At 41.1% G+C, this 21,102-nt stretch overlaps 1 protein-coding gene across 3 annotated transcripts in view; it reads left to right on the top strand.

Moving 5' to 3' along the window:
* Positions 1 to 20,971, top strand: part of LOC6620926 (inactive dipeptidyl peptidase 10) — a 78,905-nt gene extending 57,934 nt beyond the window's left edge. Inside the window, exons 1-9 of one of the 3 annotated variants that reach the window (XM_032725372.1) lie at positions 6,760 to 6,879; positions 13,561 to 13,774; positions 13,833 to 13,927; positions 13,996 to 14,081; positions 14,315 to 14,887; positions 14,987 to 16,153; positions 16,248 to 16,442; positions 16,501 to 16,661; positions 16,727 to 20,971. In XM_032725372.1, coding sequence (XP_032581263.1) covers positions 6,760 to 6,879; positions 13,561 to 13,774; positions 13,833 to 13,927; positions 13,996 to 14,081; positions 14,315 to 14,887; positions 14,987 to 16,153; positions 16,248 to 16,442; positions 16,501 to 16,661; positions 16,727 to 17,073 — 2,958 coding nt within the window. In that variant the 3' untranslated portion in view covers positions 17,074 to 20,971. Of the gene's footprint in view, positions 1 to 6,759; positions 6,880 to 13,560; positions 13,775 to 13,832; positions 13,928 to 13,995; positions 14,082 to 14,314; positions 14,888 to 14,986; positions 16,154 to 16,247; positions 16,443 to 16,500; positions 16,662 to 16,726 lie in introns of those variants that run through there. The other 2 variants (XM_032725373.1, XM_032725374.1) reach the window with 2 other exon arrangements.
* The last annotated feature ends 131 nt before the right edge of the window (positions 20,972 to 21,102 follow it).

The following is a 21,102-nucleotide window of genomic DNA, read 5'->3' as shown; positions in this document are numbered from 1 at the left end:
TTCAAAATTGGTCCATTAAATCGCTGAATAAATATCTCTGCTTGCTTATCCCACTTTTTATAAATGGGATGTTCGCAAAATAAATATTTAATTCCATAATTAATATTTGTTATTGCAAAAATAATTTATGTAAACCGCATATCTGCACAATAAAATAGAAAAATAGAGAAAGTTCCGCGGAATATTTCAGAAACCGTTTTGTTTTCCATAAATTTTGCAAACAAATAATACATTTTTCCAATAAGAGCAAATAGATGGCTTCATATATGTACATAAAAATGAATTTGTTCATCTTAAATTTAACAGAGATCTTTATTATCGCCGGAATAAATTATCAATTACACATTATTCGTAGTTTTACACTGAAAACAAGAAGTGTGTTCCCACTAGACCAAAGACATCTATGTCCTCTTTGATTTTGACCTCATCAACTGGTTATTTACTGTTTATCCACAAACATGCGCATATATTTATGCATAACATATACGATCGCAGTCAATCCACATCTGCATAACAATATTTGCATGGCCATCGAGCATTACCAGGCCAACTTGGGGGGAAAATGGAAAACAAAGCCCGCCACTCCACGATTTCCTGCCACTAGTTACATGTGTTGATTTGGCCAGTTTTGCCATTTTGGCCAATGGGTAATGGAGGCTTGGGGCTAAAAACGCGGCACTGCGGTCGTGCGGTTATTAAACATGTTGGCCACAAGCAACCGCGGCAATGTGAGTGCCTCGGAAAAACAATAATCCAACTGCTGATGTTGATTTTCCACGCCGCTCTTGTTGTTGTTGCTGCGTGCGCCTGCATGCTGATTTCCGTTTCCTGTTTACGAGCACAAGAACAACCACTCACACACTCGCACAGAGGAGCCCCATACAAATACAGCGGCACGGAAAAGCGTGTAAATATTCAGGGGCATTTCCCACAATATGAAGCGAAATTTTTACGGCATACATTTTTAATAAGCCCCTATCCCAGCTGCAAGGCCTCCGAGGCGTCTTTTATTCCACAAGCCATATTTTCGATTCGCTATAGGCACAGTTGTGTTAAAAATAATAGTGATACTTCTATGATCTCAGTATGAAAACTGATTGGCTTTTATAGAGATTGTATTTTACTAAGGAGTTTCACATAATGATTTTTACAATTTGTTATAAATATGCTAACCACAAATTTAATTCATTAAAAGAAATTCTTATAAATAAATATATCTTCTGATGAACATATAGTCGTCTTGGAGAAATAGAGCGAAATTGCATTTAATATCGGATTAAAGCATAGCTTTTGTGCTATTCAAGTGCCATGATTGTAAACACTATTCGACGTATCCACATTCATATATGCATAGGTGGATGCTGCTGTGTGCGTGATGCCATCGATAAATATAAATATGCTCTTGAGAGTTGGTCAACGGAATCTTTATATCTACCACTTCAACGCCGACCATCTTTGAGTCTGTTTTCCGTTTTCGCCTCGATTTGTGTGTTTTACATACAGAACAGAAACACCTGCCACCAAAAGTCGAAAAGGGTGTTTCTTCTTGGGCTGAAAATAACATTTACTACTTGCTTTAAAGATTAAAGTTTTATTGCGTATAGAAAAACTTCATATTATAAGGTTATAGTATAAGATTCTTTCGAAATGCTTCACTCAATCTATGACCCTTGATGCCTACGCCCTTTATCTTTATAGATTAAAAATAGATTTTAATCCGCATCACCCTGTTTGGCAGCTGGTGTTTATGGCCAACAGCTTTGGCAGTTACATCTGTTATTTGTTGCCATTTCGCTTGTCGATGGCGATTATTGTAAATCAACTTTGAGCCAAACCAACTTCAAGTGGTTGTAACACTTTTCTGCCTGTACAACTGGGTATTTGCCCATGTTGTTGTCACATCTGTAATCGCATTGGATATCGCATTAATTTTGCAACATTGCCACGCCAATGTGACAAGGCAAAAAAAGAAATAGACATGCAAAAAGGAAAATACATGTTAATCGAGTTCTTGGGACTGACAGTCGATTGAGGTGAGCACGAATTGGATTGGTTTATGTGTTCAGGATGGCTTTACATCATGGCTGACTGCCCCCTTTTCCCAGCTAAATTCTGATGCCGCCCCCTCATCACACACACACGCCAAGTGTACACACATTTCCCAGTCAGCGGAATGTCCTTGCGGTTTCTGTGTGGCTTTGCGAGTCCTGCATTTGAAATATGCGGTGAATTGTAAAATACTCAAGTCAGCAGGCGCTTCGTAAGCAATTTTAGCCACAAACCGCCGCCCATTCACGTTCAAATTTCCACTCAAACAGTTAGGACATCCACATTCGCATTTCCATCGGCTTTACAGCATTAATTTCTTTGCGGTCAAAACTTTTTGGGGTAATATTCAAAAAACCAGCAGGATTATGCCAAAAACGCAGTTAAAAGCTGGCGCAAGAATTGTGTGGCTTAAAGTCCACGATTTATGAAAAGTTTCCGAGTGGTAGATGGATTTTGGGAGCTTTGGTGTGGAAAAACTTTATCAGCAGAAGGCTTAAATAGCTTTCCTAAGAGCCTAGATTATTTGCAGGACTTTTGCGACTTTTCAAAGCTTCCGAAAGAAAGGGATTTTTCACGTTTAAAGCTCTAGAGCACTGCAAAAAGGTCTTCTAGAGGAGTCTTGAATTCTAGCAGCTTTAAAGCTGTTTCAATCTACTGGCTTTTAAGTAATTCAATTTTAAATGATAAAATTATATTGGCATCACGATGAAAAGATAAGTCATATCCCATTTAATGACAACTACTTTTAATAAAAAAAAATTAAAATTACGCTTTGCAAATATATAAAACAACGTAAAAGAAATTTAAACATAATCAGAGAACTAAAACTGGTTTTAAACTTGGGTGAATAGGCATATTTTGATTTGTACAATTCTGTTTATAGCCTAAAACTGCTTGCAAAGTTTAATAATTTTAAAAAAATACAGATCAATGAAACTCTATGTATTGATCCCTAGTAAACATATGAAAAAGTAAATTGATTGAAAGAAATCACTTAGCTGAACTTTGTTTTAAAAAGCTATCTTCTTCCGGCGAAAAAGCTCAGCCAGGACAATAAAAGCTCCATTCGTTCGATCAGCTGTATTTGGGCCATTATCTTTTGGCGCCCAAAATCCACAGGAGTATGTGTGCGAGTGTGCTGTGTGTGTTCGTGAAGCGTAAACAATAAAAACGCCCGGCCCCATTTACGCACACTACTGCACACTGAACACCGACACAACGAACTGCTTCACCTCACACACACTTGCACAGTGGACACACACACGCAGACGCAGCAGAGAAATGGCGGACGGAATTTACCGTTTGTTTCGCTCCGCCATTGAGTTTTTGGCATTCAGTTTCATTTTCACTTTCAGTCGTCGTTTGACTTCCGCACGGAAGCGTTCGCTCTCTCGCGTTCGTCCCTCTCACTCTCTCCGTCTTCGACTCTCTCTATTGTTGTTATTATTTTGATATTTGCTGACCATTTTTTCGCTCAGTGTAGCCCAGGAAAATGTAATCAACTCGAAGAACAAGACCGCAAAAAGCACACAGAGGGAATATATTGTGACAAGAAATCATCCATTAAAGGTGGGAAAAGCGGGGAAAGTTGCTCAAAAAATAACAAAGAAAAATATATAGAACAGCTGTAGTTGTTGTTGCGCTTGTTGCTGCTATGTGTGTGTATGTGTTATTGCATGTGTGTTCGTTACGCCATTTAACCCCTCCTTGAAATTATCCTGTTCTGTTTTACTTACTCAATGAAAGCAAAACAATCCACACAGAGAAACAAGAAGAAAGAACTAAAACAACAAATAAATAACCATTAAAAAGTGCACTGAAGAAAAGTAGCAATAATACATTTTTCTTAATATTCAAGATTAATTAAGATTTCAAGCTAGCCAGGAAATACAATTATATGGGATGAATAAGCATGTACTTTATTAAATTATTAACAGAATAATGAATGCTTTTGTTTAAGTTTCAAAGTAACACATAAATATTTTGAGCTTAAGATTTAAAATAATGAATTCAATTCTGGAAACTAATAAGTAATAATTGTAATATACATATGTATAAGCTATATAAATATAAATATATGTATATAAAGATCTATATAAAATAATCATCATCATTAAAATGCTTATTTAGTAACCAATATGTTTAGGAAAATAACAAAACCAATGATCCTTTCAATTTTGATGAAACTAAGGAAACCTTGTTAGGGAACCATAATTTTTTGCAGTGCAGCTAAGCATGTGTGCGTGCCAGGCACATAAATCCATGAGGACATTTTTAATTTCCTGCTGAATGACGAGCAGAATGCAAACAAACAGCTGACAATCGGGGCAAAGTGTATCAAAGTCCGTGCTCATATCGTCAGACTGCAGCAGCTGTTTAAAATGCATGCCCAGTGTGCTACTATACTGCATATACTAAACTATATCACCTATGCCGTACATATACGAGTATACCACCCACAAAAACCCGTCCTATTTATGCGCTCCATCTTGGCCCACAGAAGAAGACAAAAAGTTTGCCCAACCTAAAGCCGAGGGCTGTATATTTTGCTGCCTTTGCCGTCCTTATTTTTTTTCCTTTCCCATCTTGGCCCGCTGGCAGTGCTCCTTTTGGCCATGTTCACTGTTTGCACACAGCTTCAGATCCTGGCTGTGTGTGTATGTGTGTGTTTGGCATTGATATATGCCAGTGCTTCGGTTAGTGCGGAGCACCCGAGATTGGCCACTGATACGACAGACGGATGGGGTTAAGGATAATACGAGGTTCGGGCTATTATCTCAATTTCACAGTGCACTTTTGCACGACGAAGACATCTTTAGCTTGTCTTTTTATGTGATATTGTGCTGAAGCTATCTCAAATGTCAGATGCATGGAGTGAAAAATATATACCTCGTTTCGATGTATACGTATGAAATATACCTTTCGTTTAATGTATGTTTTCATTTGCTTTTGCAACATAAATTATTTTCAGAATCTACTACAAAGCTAGTTGAAATAATTGCGAAATATTTGAGTTCTCGATGCAAGTATTTAACCTTTAGCAACTTCCGCTGACGAACACTTGCCAAAATAATATTTCCCCGTTTTACAAGCGGAAACTCTTCGACTTTGGCTTACTAAGAATATGGCGCCGTCCTTTTGGCCAAAATAGTTTCCTGTTTTTGCACACACACACACAGAGAACCGTGCGAAAAGTAAGCTGGCGAAAATTCAACAAGATGGTTCAAGGCCATTGAAACGAGAAGGGGTTTAAAATTGAGAGCCACAGAAACCAAATTGATTGCCCGAAAAAATGCGAGCGAAGGCGAAGAAAGCGGGCGCAAAACCTATGTAAGCAACTGACCGACCGGCCACATCAATCATACGCAGTGTTGTACGTCGTCGCAAACATTTGCATAGGATCCTGCCCACTTGACCGCCTTTCCATTGGCGAACAATATGCAAATTGCAAATGTGGGCCAAGTTTTTCGAAAAGTTTTCCTTTCATCCCACTTTCTTGCTCCATCTCTGCCAAAACAGCTGGCGCTGTTGAAGTTTTCCAGTCTTGCCAGTTTTGCCAGTTTTCTCAGTTTTATGCTAATACTTTCTGCAAAGATTTCCCTTCCGCCTCACCACGTGTGCGTGCCATCCGGGATTCAATTGAAATCTTCTTTTTTGGCGCTCTGCGACTAAGTCGTTTATCTGGCACCAAACAGTGCCGGCAAATTGAATCAACAGCTTAAAGTTACGGGATAGCACATCATTATAATCATGACGTCGGTCGCATTATGCGGACGCGTTCAGGTTAAGTCGCTTGACATCGCCGCGATTATGCAAATTTTGAGGGGTTTGAAAAGGCAGCCAGAATTTATTGCCCAAAAAGCCGCCAAGGTTTTTGGGCCTGATGATTGCATAAACAGCTCATTAAAAGACGCACACACACACACACACAAAGGACGGCATTAGGCGGGAAAAATCTTGGTGCAAAATGGTGCGGGAAAATCTTTACGACGCACATCTCTAATTTAGATAATGCCCAACGCACAACATGGCGTATGTGTGTCCAAAAGTCAAGGCATGAAAAAGCGGCAGACAAAACACTGAAAAAAAAAACGTATGACACCTGAAGGGATTAGAAAACCACCTGTAGGTGGTCTAAATATATATGATATCACAATAGTCAATGTAAATATAGAACATCCCTATATATCTTAATATAATTTCAAAGCAACGATAAGTGAATAAATTAAGAGCAATAAATTGAGAGAATATATATATAAATTTATCGAAACAATTTACCTATTTTGCACTATTCCTTTTGTAAGCATTGTAATAAAAAATAAAATAAACCATACTTCTCTGATTACTCGCTCTAAATTTTAAATTTCGCTTTTAGATCAATTTTTATTATTTTTGCCACACAATTTTTGCATGTGTACACCTAATGCATGCTATAATGGCCATTCTTATTTGATTAATGAGCCATTTGACTTGGGAAAAGCAAAAGCAGCGAGAGCAGCAGCAAAAGGCGCTGTTCGTCTAAGTGAATTCTTGGCCAAAAATGGCTTTGAGCATTTTTAGTTACCCAAAAAAGTGGCAACAGTTTGGCCAGTTCTCAGAGGTCTAAGCTGCAAACAGCCTGCAAACTAATAAGCCATCTCATCGCATCATCTCATCTTATTTTTTGACGGGTGCGTAATCCGCGTGATAATAATCGGCCACAGCTTCATCATGGTGGAGATACAAAAGCCGCACTCGGCCCTAAAACGACCATCGCTGAAACGGGAAACGGTCGTTGTTAACAACAGTGCGCCGACCATCAAAAAGGTGACTCTGGTGCCCAAGGACGAGGTGAGAAAAAGGATCTGTTACCTGTAAAATCTACTCAATTTGCATTTCTGGCCACATTATTAGATTATTTGTGCCATATTTATTGCTTAATTACACAAAAGACATGTGCTGGCATTTAAACTGAACAATTTAATTACTCATTGTGCCTTTGATAGTGACGAATACAAATACCAATTAGATGGATTGATTTCTAATTTAACTGATAAATTGGATGCATAATAATAATGCGATGTATCGAAATGTCATTTATACTTTACGGTCGGTATATCTGAGCGTCAAAACCAATTTGTCGCCGACATTTCGACCACACTTTTTGGCTACATTCGACACCAAAGTCCTTGGAATAATTTAGTCAAGTTAATTAAGTATGCAAATGCCTTAGTGTTTGTCTTTGTGGGAAATGCAGAGGTTCTAGACACGAATGGATGGGATTAAGTGGCTTCCTTTTTCCTACGCTCATTCAATTGCTTTCAGACGCGCCGCAGATATAGAGTCCTTCGTCCTTGATCCCTTTCCTAGCCCGAATTCATAAATAAAACAACGTGGGCCAGTTTTCACAGTTTATAAATTTCCAAATTATACACTTCAGCCTAAAAGCGGGTAATTGAGTGGGGGAGTGACACTTTCCAGGACTTTCGATTGGCATTTCATTATTTCGGGTCTCGGCCGTAAATAAAACACAAACTCGATTTGCCATATCGATTGCCATATCGAGAGTCCTGCGGCAATGCCATCAAAAGCAGCCGCTTCCTGGGTTCTCGCTGCTTTTCCCCGCCAGCATTTTCCGGCAAATCTTCGCCCATAAATAAGCAGTCCTGTTCTTTATTACCTCATTTTTTTGTTGTCCTTTTTTCTTGTGCCGGAAGTAGCGGATATAAATTAATAAGAGAAAATAATATGAAAATAAAATTGTTAGGGCTTCCCAAATTAAATTTGTTTCACTGATTCACTTCTTCACCCTTTCTCCAGTTGTTAAACTCATTTTAAGCTGACAAACTTTTCGGCTGGCGACAAATGGGGGAAAAAGTTTTCCAGTAGCTGATTACGGGTTGTGTAGAGGGTTAAGGGGCTCAGCGGGTTAAGGCGCACTTTCCCCTGATTCGCTTTTAATTATCCTCATTTGTGAAATGTGACTGGGTTGTGAAAATTTGAACATAGCTCTTTGGCTTTATGGCCATAGCCCGTTTGATTTAAATGGTAAATTAATGGGTTACTTGTGATATATTATTTCCATAAATAAATTGTACATTCTATGCGGGCCCAATCAAGTCTGCACTTTTTCCCAAATCTTCGATCCCTTCGATTGTAACATATGTATGTCTTCAAGAATCCAAGGAATTGCCAAACTTTTCCCATGAAGTTTCGCTGCAATTTGTGGCCACGATAAGACGCTGGAGATGGCCAAAGTGAAAGGCGGCGCAAACTTGGATCAATAAATAAAAGTAGACAATAAATTTTGCATGCCGGGCAAAAGTGGCGATAAGGATAAGCTCTGTGCTATTCAGCTTTGAATGGTTAGAGTTTTTACCCTTTCATTAATAATTGTCAGCCACGCATGAGGGAAATGTGGAAATGTGGGCCACGACTGGGTGGCAATGGTCACCGGACAAATGGCCAAAGGACCAAAAGTCCATCATAATGACATAAGTTTTCGCTCCATGTGTGTCGCTGTGTGTGTGTGTGTGGGCAGTAAAAACTTTGTGTACCTTTCTCTATCACTCCCTATTTCTATCTCCCTTTCTCTGTATTTTCAATGCACAGAAATAAATTCTTGAATATCTTTTCGATTTAACTATAGGCCATACTAATTCATTCAATAAATACTGCTTAATTTGTTAAACTATTTTTTAATAAATATGAAATAAAGAATTTAAGAGCTTACAAATTTACATTCATTGGGACAGTTTTGTCTGTCGTGCTTGCGAATTAAAATGAAATAAAAAATAAAATTATATGAATTTAAATTTGGTTTTTTCTGTGCAGCATAACGACTTTCTCCGCTTGTGCCTTCAGTGTTGCAAATAATTTTTTTCCACCGGGCCGCAGGAGACCCATTTTGAAATGCTTACCCGTTCTTATTCCCCCCATTTACCCATTTACCAATTTTTCCATTTTCCCACCGCGTTTTCTATATCCACTGGTTTGCGTAATATTTGCGCCTATTCTTCCTCTTTCTCGGCCCAGGGCTATAACTTTTTTCTGTGCAATTTCTAATTAAAAGCCGACAGTTAGTTAAGCGCTGACAGCCGAAAAGTATGGATCAACACGCCTGTTCAAGGACTCAAGGATTCATTAGATTACTCGGTCGTGTTGCCTGTCCGCCTTGAGAGAGTCGATTAGTATTTTGTATTAAGAGTGCGAACATTTCGTCCTTTGAGGAAGCACATGGCCCGGCAGGATACTTTGCATTTTGAAGTAAATATATAGATAAGTATTGCAAGCGGCTTTAAGTGAAATGCAAACAAAAGAGATTTTAATAAGTTATTCATCGTCGCAGAAGTAGAGGCAAACCAAGTACAACAACTTTAATAACTTGTGCGAGAGAAGTTAAGCAACAAAATCCCACTTAAGAGCTTAGAATATATGTATAGCATGCTTTTCGGGGCTCTATCTAGCATTCAATCTTTTGTTCCGTGGAAGGGCTTATAATGCATCCTTTACTTTTAATGTTAACAGTGCTATATTCCTCAGTGTTTTATAGCATACTTTTTAGGGCCCGCTCAATTTTCAATACTGGCATGCCCATTGTTGCGTAGAAGAGTTCATAGTTTGATTCTCCCACTGGTGGCCACCAATCTTATCGCCGGGCAGCAGCTTGCCGTCGAATGCGGTGCAATCACAATTGTCGCCACATATTCGTCATTGTTTTTTTGGCCAGCCGCCGGAAATCCAATTAAGTACTTGACGACTTGGACAGCCCGGGCATTAAAAGCCCCATTTTCGGCGAAAATGCAGAAATTCTGAAATTCCTGCCCTTTTGTACGGGTTCAGTGGAGAATGTTTATGGTGGGCCATTAAATGCAGCTGCAAAAACCGCCACAATGTCTCACACATGAATTTTTGACCAGGCACATAAAACCCTTTTATGCAACACTAAAAAGTTTCATAATAGTTGCTCTTAAATATTTACAGAATCTTATCTCGATTACATACTCCACTCAGCAGTTGGGAAATTTTCAAAATATTCCTTGGCTCTAGAATTAAAGGTTTACACAAAAATTGACAAATTTCAAATGAAATGGTGAATTTATTTATCCCTCAACAGATATAAGATACTTTTCAACAAATTGATCGGCACTTAAAATTGTTTTTCCACAGATACGTGTCTAATATTATTTTACATTGCATGCTTGTTTGTTTTTTTTCTGCATTCATGTAGAAAGATTTGACTTCCGGGCATTTTTCGTCTATTTTTTGCTTTAATGGTTGCATTGGCATTTACTTCCTTCTCCACATCATTATCCTTTAGCACTTTTTCTGCTGTCATTCGAACATCCTTTGTGCTGGGTCATTATTTGCTATGGGAAAATAAAATGGTTAGACCAGGATGTTGGTTGAATATTTCCTCTTTTGGCAGTTTGTGGATTAATCCTGAAAGTGAGTTATCAACTGCAGGCCAAGTCGCAAAATGCAATCATGGCTAGCCAGGTTACGGAATACGGACACGGATACGTGGAAAACAATCCTTTGTGGTCCGACCGCAAAGGCAAACACAAATACAAATACAAATACAAACACATACACCTACACAGGAACACACACACACGAATATACAACGTGGAGGTAAAATCAACAATAACAAAGTATCCTCTGCTCAAGCATATGCACTTGTCAGTGGCATCTTCTCCAGAGTGGAAGCCCATAAAAGATGCATCCTAACCCAGTCCGGCCCACAGAAACCAACCCATCCGATCCGAACATGGCTTTGTCAGCTGTCGGCTTTGGTTGCAGTTAAATGGAGCAGGAAAAAAACAAGCAAACAGAGTCCATTGAAATCGGCAAAAAGGTTTCTCTTTTTACCACCATCACAAAGGCAAAAAAAATCATTTAAGGCAGACTGATAGTTTAAGTCCCATCGAAAGACGCCCAAGGCGAAATGCAATTAATTTGTTCCCTCAAAAACATGACTATTTAATATAAGAAATATATTTAAGAGTCTTCCACATTATCCAATGCATTTTCTCGGCGCATTCGCTGGTCGGGCATGGAACAATCGAAAAACCAGTCGAGATGTAATCACAGAAAATTACGGGAAAGTACGCAAAGCCGCAACTCGAGTCCGGGGACAGGGAAACGGAATCCGACATCCTACATCCGGAATACGAAATGCAAATGCAGCTCTTGAATCGATAATACAGCGGATGAGGCATACCCAGTCCCGCACTTTCCCCCAATGGGCATTTAATGAGCTGTGAACGCGTTCACAAAGCGCCTGCATTTGGCGTCCTGCCCAAGGACCAACAACAAAGAGTCGATGTGACGACAATGGGCCAGGAAGAGCAAGACCAAGAGCAAGACCAAAAGCAACAGCAATGCCGGCAACAACTTCAGTCATTTGCACATAAATTATGCGTACTGTTGGCCACGTATACGCCCCGTGGGTCGTGGACTTGGGGTATATTAGCACGATTCTAGGATAAGCCAAAAACATTGGTTTAATTGGAAGTGCATACAGGCAGGCTAATAACACTTTGCATTCACTTAGACTTACCGACTTAGAATTGGTATTGAAATGTCTGTTAAGGCCAAATTTCTCCAATTTAACAATCCGGCTTAAAGGACCGGCTTAAAGGATATGTCCTATATACCATATACCTATATTAGCTCTCATCGTTCTGCCCATTTTTCCTATGATGCTCCACACCAAAAAGCTACAGTTTCACTTCAATTGGTTGAATTCACACTTAAAACTCTTATGGCCAGGTATCCCCGCCAGTCGAGTGCCATTAAGAGGTCCTTCCATTTTCGGTCCACACCTATTGTTGGCACCGACAATTGTCACACCTTTTTACGGCCGGGCTCGCATTAATAGCTAATGAAGGAACATCAACGACCCGACCACATGGCACTGGCAATAAAAAAGGCCGCAGGACGAAGGACAATTGGCCGCCATCAAATTGCCAGACAATTTGCTATTGTCTCTCCCTTTTGGTGGCCATAAATTGGTGTGGTTCCCGCTTTGTTCGAAAACTTTTGGCTGTTGTTTTTCCCGAGTTTTCTCTTTCCGCATCCTGTTCCGACTTTTCCGTAATTAATTTGCCAGTTTATGTCACGTTTGAACTGTTCGTGCTTCCGGAAAAACTTGTACACATGTAAATTTAAATTCAGCCCGTAGGCAACTCCACCTAATTGAAAATTGGCTTTATATTTGCCAAAGAGCTTGATTAATTGCAATTGTAATAAAATTATCTATAATGTGGTTTATTAACTCGCCAGCTACTTTATATTTAATTAAATAGGTCAAGGATGTGTCTGTAGATATAATAAATAATTTAATTAAGCTTTGATTTATGCATACCAAATGAAAATGAGTAATTATAATATGCTTTTAATTGAACCAACATGTTATATATTTTCTCAAAACATAATGTCGTAAAGTTGGAAAACAAGGCAAATGGAGTTATGCTGGCTGATTTCATGACCTCCTATTAAAACTGTATAGTTGTACAGAAATCACGCAGCTCGAAACTTTTTGATGACGCTCATCGTCGGGAGAGAAGCGCTCAGACTGCAAATTCCCAGGATATAAAGTGGATTTAACGGCCCACAAAACTAAAGCGAATGCACGAGGCCATGAAAGTGCAGCGATCTCTCGACTTGGCCAAACTTTCTCCTTGGCCAACCGAATTTGTTTGGCATTCTGCAGCCGGAGCAACTAATTTCAATTAGCCGTCACATGCCAGCCGGGAAATCCCCTTTTCTGCTTTCATTCACCACTTGCCATTCGCCATTTACCATACCAGCCAGCATTTTCCATTTCCACACTCACACAGCCAAGTGCATATCAATTTTTAATTCAATTTCTGCACAAGCAGTGCCATTAATTGCGAGTGTAAGCCACTTCGGGGACTACGACTACTTCCAGGGAAAATGGAAATCGAAATGAAAATCAAAATGAAATTGAATGGGTACAGCAACCGAAACCAAGACCAAAAACCAGAAATAAAACCAAGTCCAAATGCACAGCTCCGAGTCCTGCGATAAGAAATCCCAGTCCTGACTAAATGAAAATAGACGGGGGGCGGGATGTAATGTGGGCGTGGCCTAAAAATGGGGCGGCACTTCTGACCACACATGCAAAATGCATTAAAATTGTTTAGCACTTTCGCATGGTCACTTGTGGTAAAAGGGTGTGGAAGTTGAACGAAAAACATTCATTAGGGCGTGTGTATGTTCAATACACAAAATTCAGATATATAATTTGATAAATTCCCAAACTATTCCGAACCGTCGTTCTTATGCCATTAGTTTAATTAAATCGAAAACAAGGCGTAGTCTCATGCAATTAACCAATTAAGGGGAAATTGGGAAATATTGAATGCGAAAAAGGAAGTATTTACAAGTCATGATGAAACAAAAACCCTTGACCTTCTGATATATTATATAACAGCGTTTAATACTGACCCTTTTTTTTTGGTTTAAATCTATACTAAAACCGGACTTCGTTTCGCAATTTTCCAGGAACTGGTGGCCATTTCTCCGGAGCGCCGCAACTGGCGTGGCATCTTCATCGCCCTGCTGGTCATCGCTGCCGTTTTTAGCCTGATCATATTCTCGATCTTCCTGCTGTCGCCGGAGGATGAGGGTCTACGGATCCGTGGTCGCCGGATGCTGCCCAGCGACATCCTGGGCAGGAGCCTCCAGTGGAAACCGTTCAACGGCACCTGGAGCAATGGTAAGTCCTGCCATCCATGTTGCAAGTCCTTCGTAGTGAGTCCAAGTCCTTTTTATAGGTCGTGAGCTCATTTATCGCGATCCAACGGGCGGCCTATCCATTCTCAATATGGCCGATCTTACCACACGCATCCTAATGACCAATTCAACATTCGTAAGTTCTAATAAAATTATCTAATACACTATTCAGTTGTTAGCAATGAATGCATTCACATATTTCAGCGCCAATTGAATGCGGAATCATTTTTAGTCGCACCTGACCAAAAATACGTACTACTGCAGTCGGATTCAAATGCCGAGGGCTCCAGGTGGGTTATCTGATAGACTTTAATGTAGAATTCATATTAAAATTTTGTATTTAGTTAAATATTTCAACTAAAATTAGTTGAACCCATCTCCGCTGCTTCCTAAAATGTGAATATCATTTTTATTGTAGCTCAATTCGCATTCACACTTCTCACTTTCTATTTCTGCTTAATTCTTAACAATAAAAAATTGTAAACAAATTTTTTGCATATATTCCACTTTTTTTTCCGAACAGACATCACGTGTACGAGGTGCAGACGGCCAACACATTTCCGTTGGGTCCAACGGAGAACATAGCCGAGGCGCCACGCCTCCAGCACGTGGTGTGGGCGCCAGCGAATCCGCCGCCACCGCTTGGAGCACCACCACCCAGTGGTGCAAGTGGTGCAAATGGTGCCAGCGGCGCCAGCACCACGACAATGGCCCCTTTGCCCAGTGGCAGCATAATCCTAAACAGCCTGGCTGGGGCTGCCAATGGACCAGCATCAGCCGGAGCCTCCGGCTCCTCCGCAACAAATCCGAATGGCAAGGCCGGCGGTTACACTTTGAACCAGGCCATCGCCTTTGTCCACCACAACGACATCTACTACAAGCCCAAGGTGCAGGGCGAACTTGTGTGCCGGATAACGCAGACGGGTTCGGGTTCGCTGGAAGGCGAATCCACAGGGGTGGTGTTCAACGGGGTGCCCGATTGGATGTACGAGAATGTGCCGGAGCTGGAGAGCCGCCGGAGCAGCATGGAGTTCTCGCCGGACGGACTCTTTTTGGCCTTCCTCAGCTACAATGACAGCGAGGTCAACGAGTACAAGTGAGTGGAAGTTCCTTGGCATTGCTCACACTTTTCTGCACTTAAAGATTAATTTCATGACAAAAGCAATAATTGCTATTTCTTTTGTAATTTCCGCAGATACACTTGGATGGGTGATGATATCAAATACCCGGCGGTGATGAGCCAACGCTATCCCAAGACGGGTTCCCGCAATCCGAATGTCACGGTCAACGTGGTGAATCTCTCGGTGATCAAGTACATCTTTCCCACGCAGATCAAGCTGCCGAGTGAGCTCTCCAATGGTAGCTACGTGGGCGGCTTGACCTGGGCCTCGTCCACTGACCTGTCGGTGACGGTGACCAACCGCGAGCAGACCAAGGCCACCACGGTGCTGTGCAGAGCTCCACACTTCCATTGCCAGGCGGTGCACACGGAGGTGACCATCAACGATGGCTGGGTTCTGCCATCGGAACGACCCATCTTCTCGGTCCGCAACCAGGGCCACAGTCGGCTGGGAAAGCTGGTCCAGAATGCGGAGGAGATCCAGGCGGAGAGTCAGAATGTGAATGTGACGGATGGCCAAACGCACACGACACATGAGATCAGCAATGGTGGCTATCTGCTAAAGCGTCTGCCGGTTCGAGATGGCGAACACGGTCACTACCGCCACGTGGTCTTCATATCCTCGCTAGACCGACGCCCCGTGCCGCTGACCATGGGTCGGTTCGAGGTCACCGAGATCGTCGGTTGGGATGAGCCGCATGAGATCGTCTACTTCATGGCTGCGCCGGAGAAGAGACCTGGCGAACGGCATTTGTACAAGATTAACCTGAAGCTCAATGTCACCGAATCGAATCGGACGTACATCACCTCCACATCGCCCACCTGTCTCACCTGCGACAACACGGAGTCCACGTACCGGCTCCACCGGGCCAGAATCTCGCAGCGTGGCGATCGGTGGGAGGATATTGTGGCTCGACTGGAGCCCGACGATTGCCTCTACGATATACCCAAGAATTGCCTGTTCAATCGGGTGCAGTTCAGCCAGGACTACAGCTACTATGTGCAGGAGTGTCTGGGTCCGGAGGCGCCCAGTGTCTACCTGGTGGAGACGGCCAGCAATGACAAGATTTATGTGCTGAACGCCGGCGATGTCCTGCGCCACCGACTCTCCCAACTCGCCATTCCTCAATCACGCACCTTCAGCGTGGAGATCCGGCACGGATTCCACGCCCAGGTGCGTCTCTTCCTGCCACCCGGAATGAGGGAGGAGGAGGACGTGGCCTTTCCACTGGTGCTCCACGTGTAAGTTACTATTCTTTCTTCAGCAAGGACAGTTAAAAGTTATTTGATTTTAAAGCATTTCTTAAAACTAATGATTTCTGTTTTAAAACCCCAGCGATGCCTCGCCGGGATCACAGTTGGTAACAGAGCGCTTCCACGTGGACTGGAACTGGTATTTGGCCAGCCAGAGGAGTTTTATTGTGGCCCAGATCGACGGGCGTGGCAGTGGCTTCCAGGGCGAATTGCTTCGCACCCAGGTGCACGGAAAACTGGGCACCGTCGAGGTGGAGGATCAACTAGGAGTCCTAACGTAAGGGAATCCCCATGCACACAGTATATATAACAATCTAATATATTTCACTTTATAGGTACCTGCGGGACAACCTGAAGTTCATCGATCCGCTGAGGATTTGTGCCTTTGGCTGGGGCTACGGTGGCTACGCCTCCTCCATGATGCTCATCGACGACTCGCAGCAGGTGCTCCAGTGCGCGGTGGCGATCAATCCCATTGTCAACTTTGGATTCCACTGTGAGTGGCACTAAGATTTAAAGACCATTTAATTCAGCCCAACTGATGTGTATTGCTTCCTGCAGATTCTTTCTTCACGGAGCGCTACATCCCGCTGAAGGGCGACTATTTGCGTGCCCTCCAGGAGGCGGATCTCACGATGAAGGCGGGCAACATCAAGGGCCGCAACCTGATGCTAATGCACGGCACGGCGGACACGCTGGTCCACCAGGAGCACACGCTGATGTTGGTGCGGGCGCTCGTGGAGCAGCAGGTGAAGTTCCGGCACCAGGTGTATCCCGACGAGGATCACGCCATCGCCAGGTCGCTGAGCCACGTCTACAAGACGATGGAATGGTACTTCGATGAGTGCTTCGGCCCCGTCGACAACAACGAGTGGGACCCCACGGGTCTGTTCGTGTTCAAGCAATAATTAAGACCCCCCTACGATCCTTACGACGAGGATCCGCTGGCCAATCAGCTCAGCGACATCGACATCGGGCCCGCCACCGATGCGCATACGGATGCGGATGCCGCAGGCGATTCCGCCGGCAGCAATCTGTCCACCCTGCTGACCGCCACGACGACGAGCGCCTCGCTGTCGGCGCTCGACGAACTGGACAACCGGCTGCAGGCCCTGGACCTGATCACCTCCTCCACGGCCACCACCCTCAGCAAGGTCGCCGGCAAGCTGTGCAACTACAGCAGCAAGCGCCGACTCCACCAGTCGGAGGCCGTGCTCGCCCAGAAGTCGCGCATCCTCCAGCACTAGAGGATTCACCCAAGGGGTGTCCTCCTCCGTGTGTCAAGCGTGTATTTCCCGGGCGGGCAGATCTATCCTCATTTCACTTTCGACTTCAGTTTGCGAAAAGTTTTTACATCTTGATGCTGTTTACAAGTCAAGAGCACGCTCTAAATAATGTTGATCATTTTCAATTAATTCTATTTTAATTTTAATATAAAAGATTTGAATTTGTGGCAGGCTTTAAAAGATACCTTTCATAATTTCCTATAAAACCAACAAAATTTTCTTTAACTTAACATTCCCAATCCATCAACTAACATAGGTCAGTTTTAACATTTCCTACTTGAAGTTGGCTGCGATAACACAGTTGATCATTTTTAAGCGCTTACGCCAATACAAACACTTATACGTTATACAAGCACATGCTTACTTATGTTACATATTAACATGCTTTTTTATACTTACTTACATTACTTACATTATATATACTTACTTACAAATCAAACTTTAAGTGTGACAGTTGTATCTTAATTATTTATTATTATTTTCTAAAACCTGCAATTTCTCTATCACTTATTTAAAGAATTATACGAAATCGATATATCAAGTCCGCTGATTGCTGACGAAAGTGAAAATGAGGATAAAGTATTCAATTGCAGGTCTTCTTAAAGTTAAACCTAATTAATTTAATATTCCTAAATTACCACGTGCAAACTTAGCTTCCGCAAATTTGTAACGAATGTGAAAACGAGGAAAGGTCATTTTGTGTGAAAGTGTGGATTCTCCAAAGGCATTAATGGGTACAATTCTTTGGCAAAGTAGACTAGATTTTGAAAACCTTTTATTTTTTGGGAGAAAGTATTATAAGTTTTGTCACTTTTGAAATTTATAAAAATCTAAATGGCATTCATGGTTATCCAAATTTAAATATTTCTTCAAAATGATTTGTCATTTTTATAATACGAGCTAGGATCAAAATATTTTGAATAGGTATAAATTATTAAATTATTATTATTATGCAATTTAGTTTAGTTTAGCTTAGGTTTTTTTTATAGCTCGAACTTGTAGATCGTGTTTTTTCCCTAGAATAAAATCGAAAAGGTTAATTCAGAGACGAGCCATCAATTGTCGAGAGCTAGTCACCAAAGTCGGCCAACTCGACTATATATCTGTATATTTCGGTTGATATGATTTCGCCGGCGAGAATCGAGTGTGAATGCGAATCGAGAAAACAGAGTAATTAGAAACAAAACCAAAGCAAGGTGATTCATTTATGCGACTGATTATTAACATATGTGTATTAAATAATTAACCAAACTGACGGAGCGAGGGGGGTGACGATGGTGTAACGGGCCGGCGAGATGTCGATGTCCTTGACGTAAGGATACAAATGTAGGGGACTTACATTTACCTAATTGCAAATGGCGCACCGAATGCAGCGCGATATGTATGAGTCATGGTGCATGTAATTCGTTTAGACCTCATTGTTGTTTCTTTACGTGTTCGTTTCGATGTGTATAAACATATAGTTATAATTGACTGAACGTTATTTTTTTGTATATATTAACGATTAAATTTTAAATGAGATGTGAAAGCGAGATTGAGCGCGCTAATCGAATTCGAAACTTATTGAAACAATTACACAAGTCATGTCCAAATGAAAGATGGTGGAAATATCTTTTAAATAGCCAACAAGTGTTTGTGAGTAGTCATGAAGAAGTAGTAGAATTGAACGCTTAATGCCCCATTGAATGTTTGTGATAGTCGAGAGTAGGTGACTATAAAATACCCTGTACTCCATAGATACTCATCCCGATCCCGATCGTGATCGCGAATGCGATTCTTCTCTCCCGACTTTCGGTGTGCAAAAGCTTTAATCTTCATATCCATTCGACGTTCAATGCTGTGGATACAGGGTATTTCCAGCTGTCGAGCATCCAAAACAGATCTAATTTTTAATCTAAATATATATGGAGAGTGGATGGAGCAGAGATTGTGCCACACTAAAGACAAGTCCCAGGCTTGCAAAGCCCCCTATGTATATCGATCGCATTGGATCAGGACACATATGTTTTATACATATGTATATATGTACATATGTGGGGGGAATTGGTGTGCTTTAGCGAGAACTAAACCAAGAAATAAACAAGTGGCGAAACAATTTTTTTTAGATTTTTTTACCATTAACATTAAACGGAAGGAGGAAGGAGGAAGAGTTCCATATTTGAAATGGGATGTACTTGTCAAAAGCTTAGGTGTTAAATGTTGCGTCAATAAGCGAAACCGAACTTGAAATTGAAATTTTATTGTAGCGGGGCCGACGAGAGGCCCCCGACTTCCGGAATCCAACTATAACTAAGAAATCCAGAAAACACAATATAGTCAAGCTTTAAATGTTGTACACGATGGGGGGTCGCAGCCACTTGAAACACAAGTTAACTAAACCAAAAGAAGAGAATGCCCAAAAACAGACCCGAGAATAAATAAATGTTAAACTTAACTAAACGATAAATGCATATTTATAAATGTTTAAAACAACAATTCTATAATAAACTAAAGGAAAACTATATATGTAATTGTGCTAAGGCAGAATTTAATGTATTCCAAGCTACCAAAGCGACAAAAAGCCATTAACTACGTGGAACCAAACAATGTAAACGCAAAGCTAACAACAAATGCAAACTGCAACATACAACTCATTTCCCTAAAGTACAAAGGAAACGATGGAAAACCCACATATTCGGGCATGCTCCGGTAATCGAATTCGTAAGAATTTTACGATTTCGATTTGAAATTATTTTTTTATATTAAATTAGATCTTATATTCAAAAGGGGAAAAAATAGTTTACTTATTCCACATCACCACAAGATCATTCTGTTATTTAGGTATTTTATAAAATATGTATTTCTGACCCCACCTTAAAATTTGACAAACAAAATTTTGCGGTCGGTAACAAAAAGATTCGATTTGGCAAGGGAAGAACTCCATACTGTTGGTGAAACGAATCAGGCGAATTATATAAAGGAGGGCCAAAAGTGTTGTTTGTAAATAATGATATTTAATTTAATTACTTAAATGGTCAAAGTGGAGTAAAAACGTAATTGCGAATATTGGAATTGAAACAGTGGCAAAGTTGGCCGCTCTATTGTCTGGAAACAGCTTAAACACTGTTACTGATTACAAATCATTTCGATAGCAACAATTTTGCGAAAACCGGAGCAGCTAATAACGAAGTCGAACGATTTTTCTCAAATCGAAATCGAAACTAAGTTACGATTACCGGAGCATGCCTGATTATTCAGTTGAGCACAGAAACCACACCATCTAACACAAAAAAGACCAAAACTGGACAGTATTGAACGAAGTGATTTGGTTTCAAGACAACATCTCAGCATAAAGTATTCAAGCCGAAATCGAACAGAATCCAAATAGATATAGCGAAAAAACGAACAAAACTATGTATTTCCAACAAACAGACACAAGTATACCAACAAAGCGATCCAAAGCAACTAAAAACCAAAAAGCGAAACAATAAAGACATTTTTGTGTGTATGTAAGATTAAATAGAAAAATCTGGTTTTGATATTGTGTTGTTTTTTTTTTTGCATTCGGGGCTTTAAAATTAATCTGGGTCTTTAATTGAATGTGTCTCTTTCAGCTATATTTGGTATTTTCACCACATCAATTTGCCTAAAATGTATTATTGCTTATTGCAG

Source organism: Drosophila sechellia, chromosome X (genome assembly GCF_004382195.2).
Source record: "Drosophila sechellia strain sech25 chromosome X, ASM438219v1, whole genome shotgun sequence".
NCBI lineage: Eukaryota > Metazoa > Arthropoda > Insecta > Diptera > Drosophilidae > Drosophila > Drosophila sechellia.
Note: the sequence above shows the minus strand (reverse complement) of the source record. Positions and strands in the feature narration are given on the sequence as shown.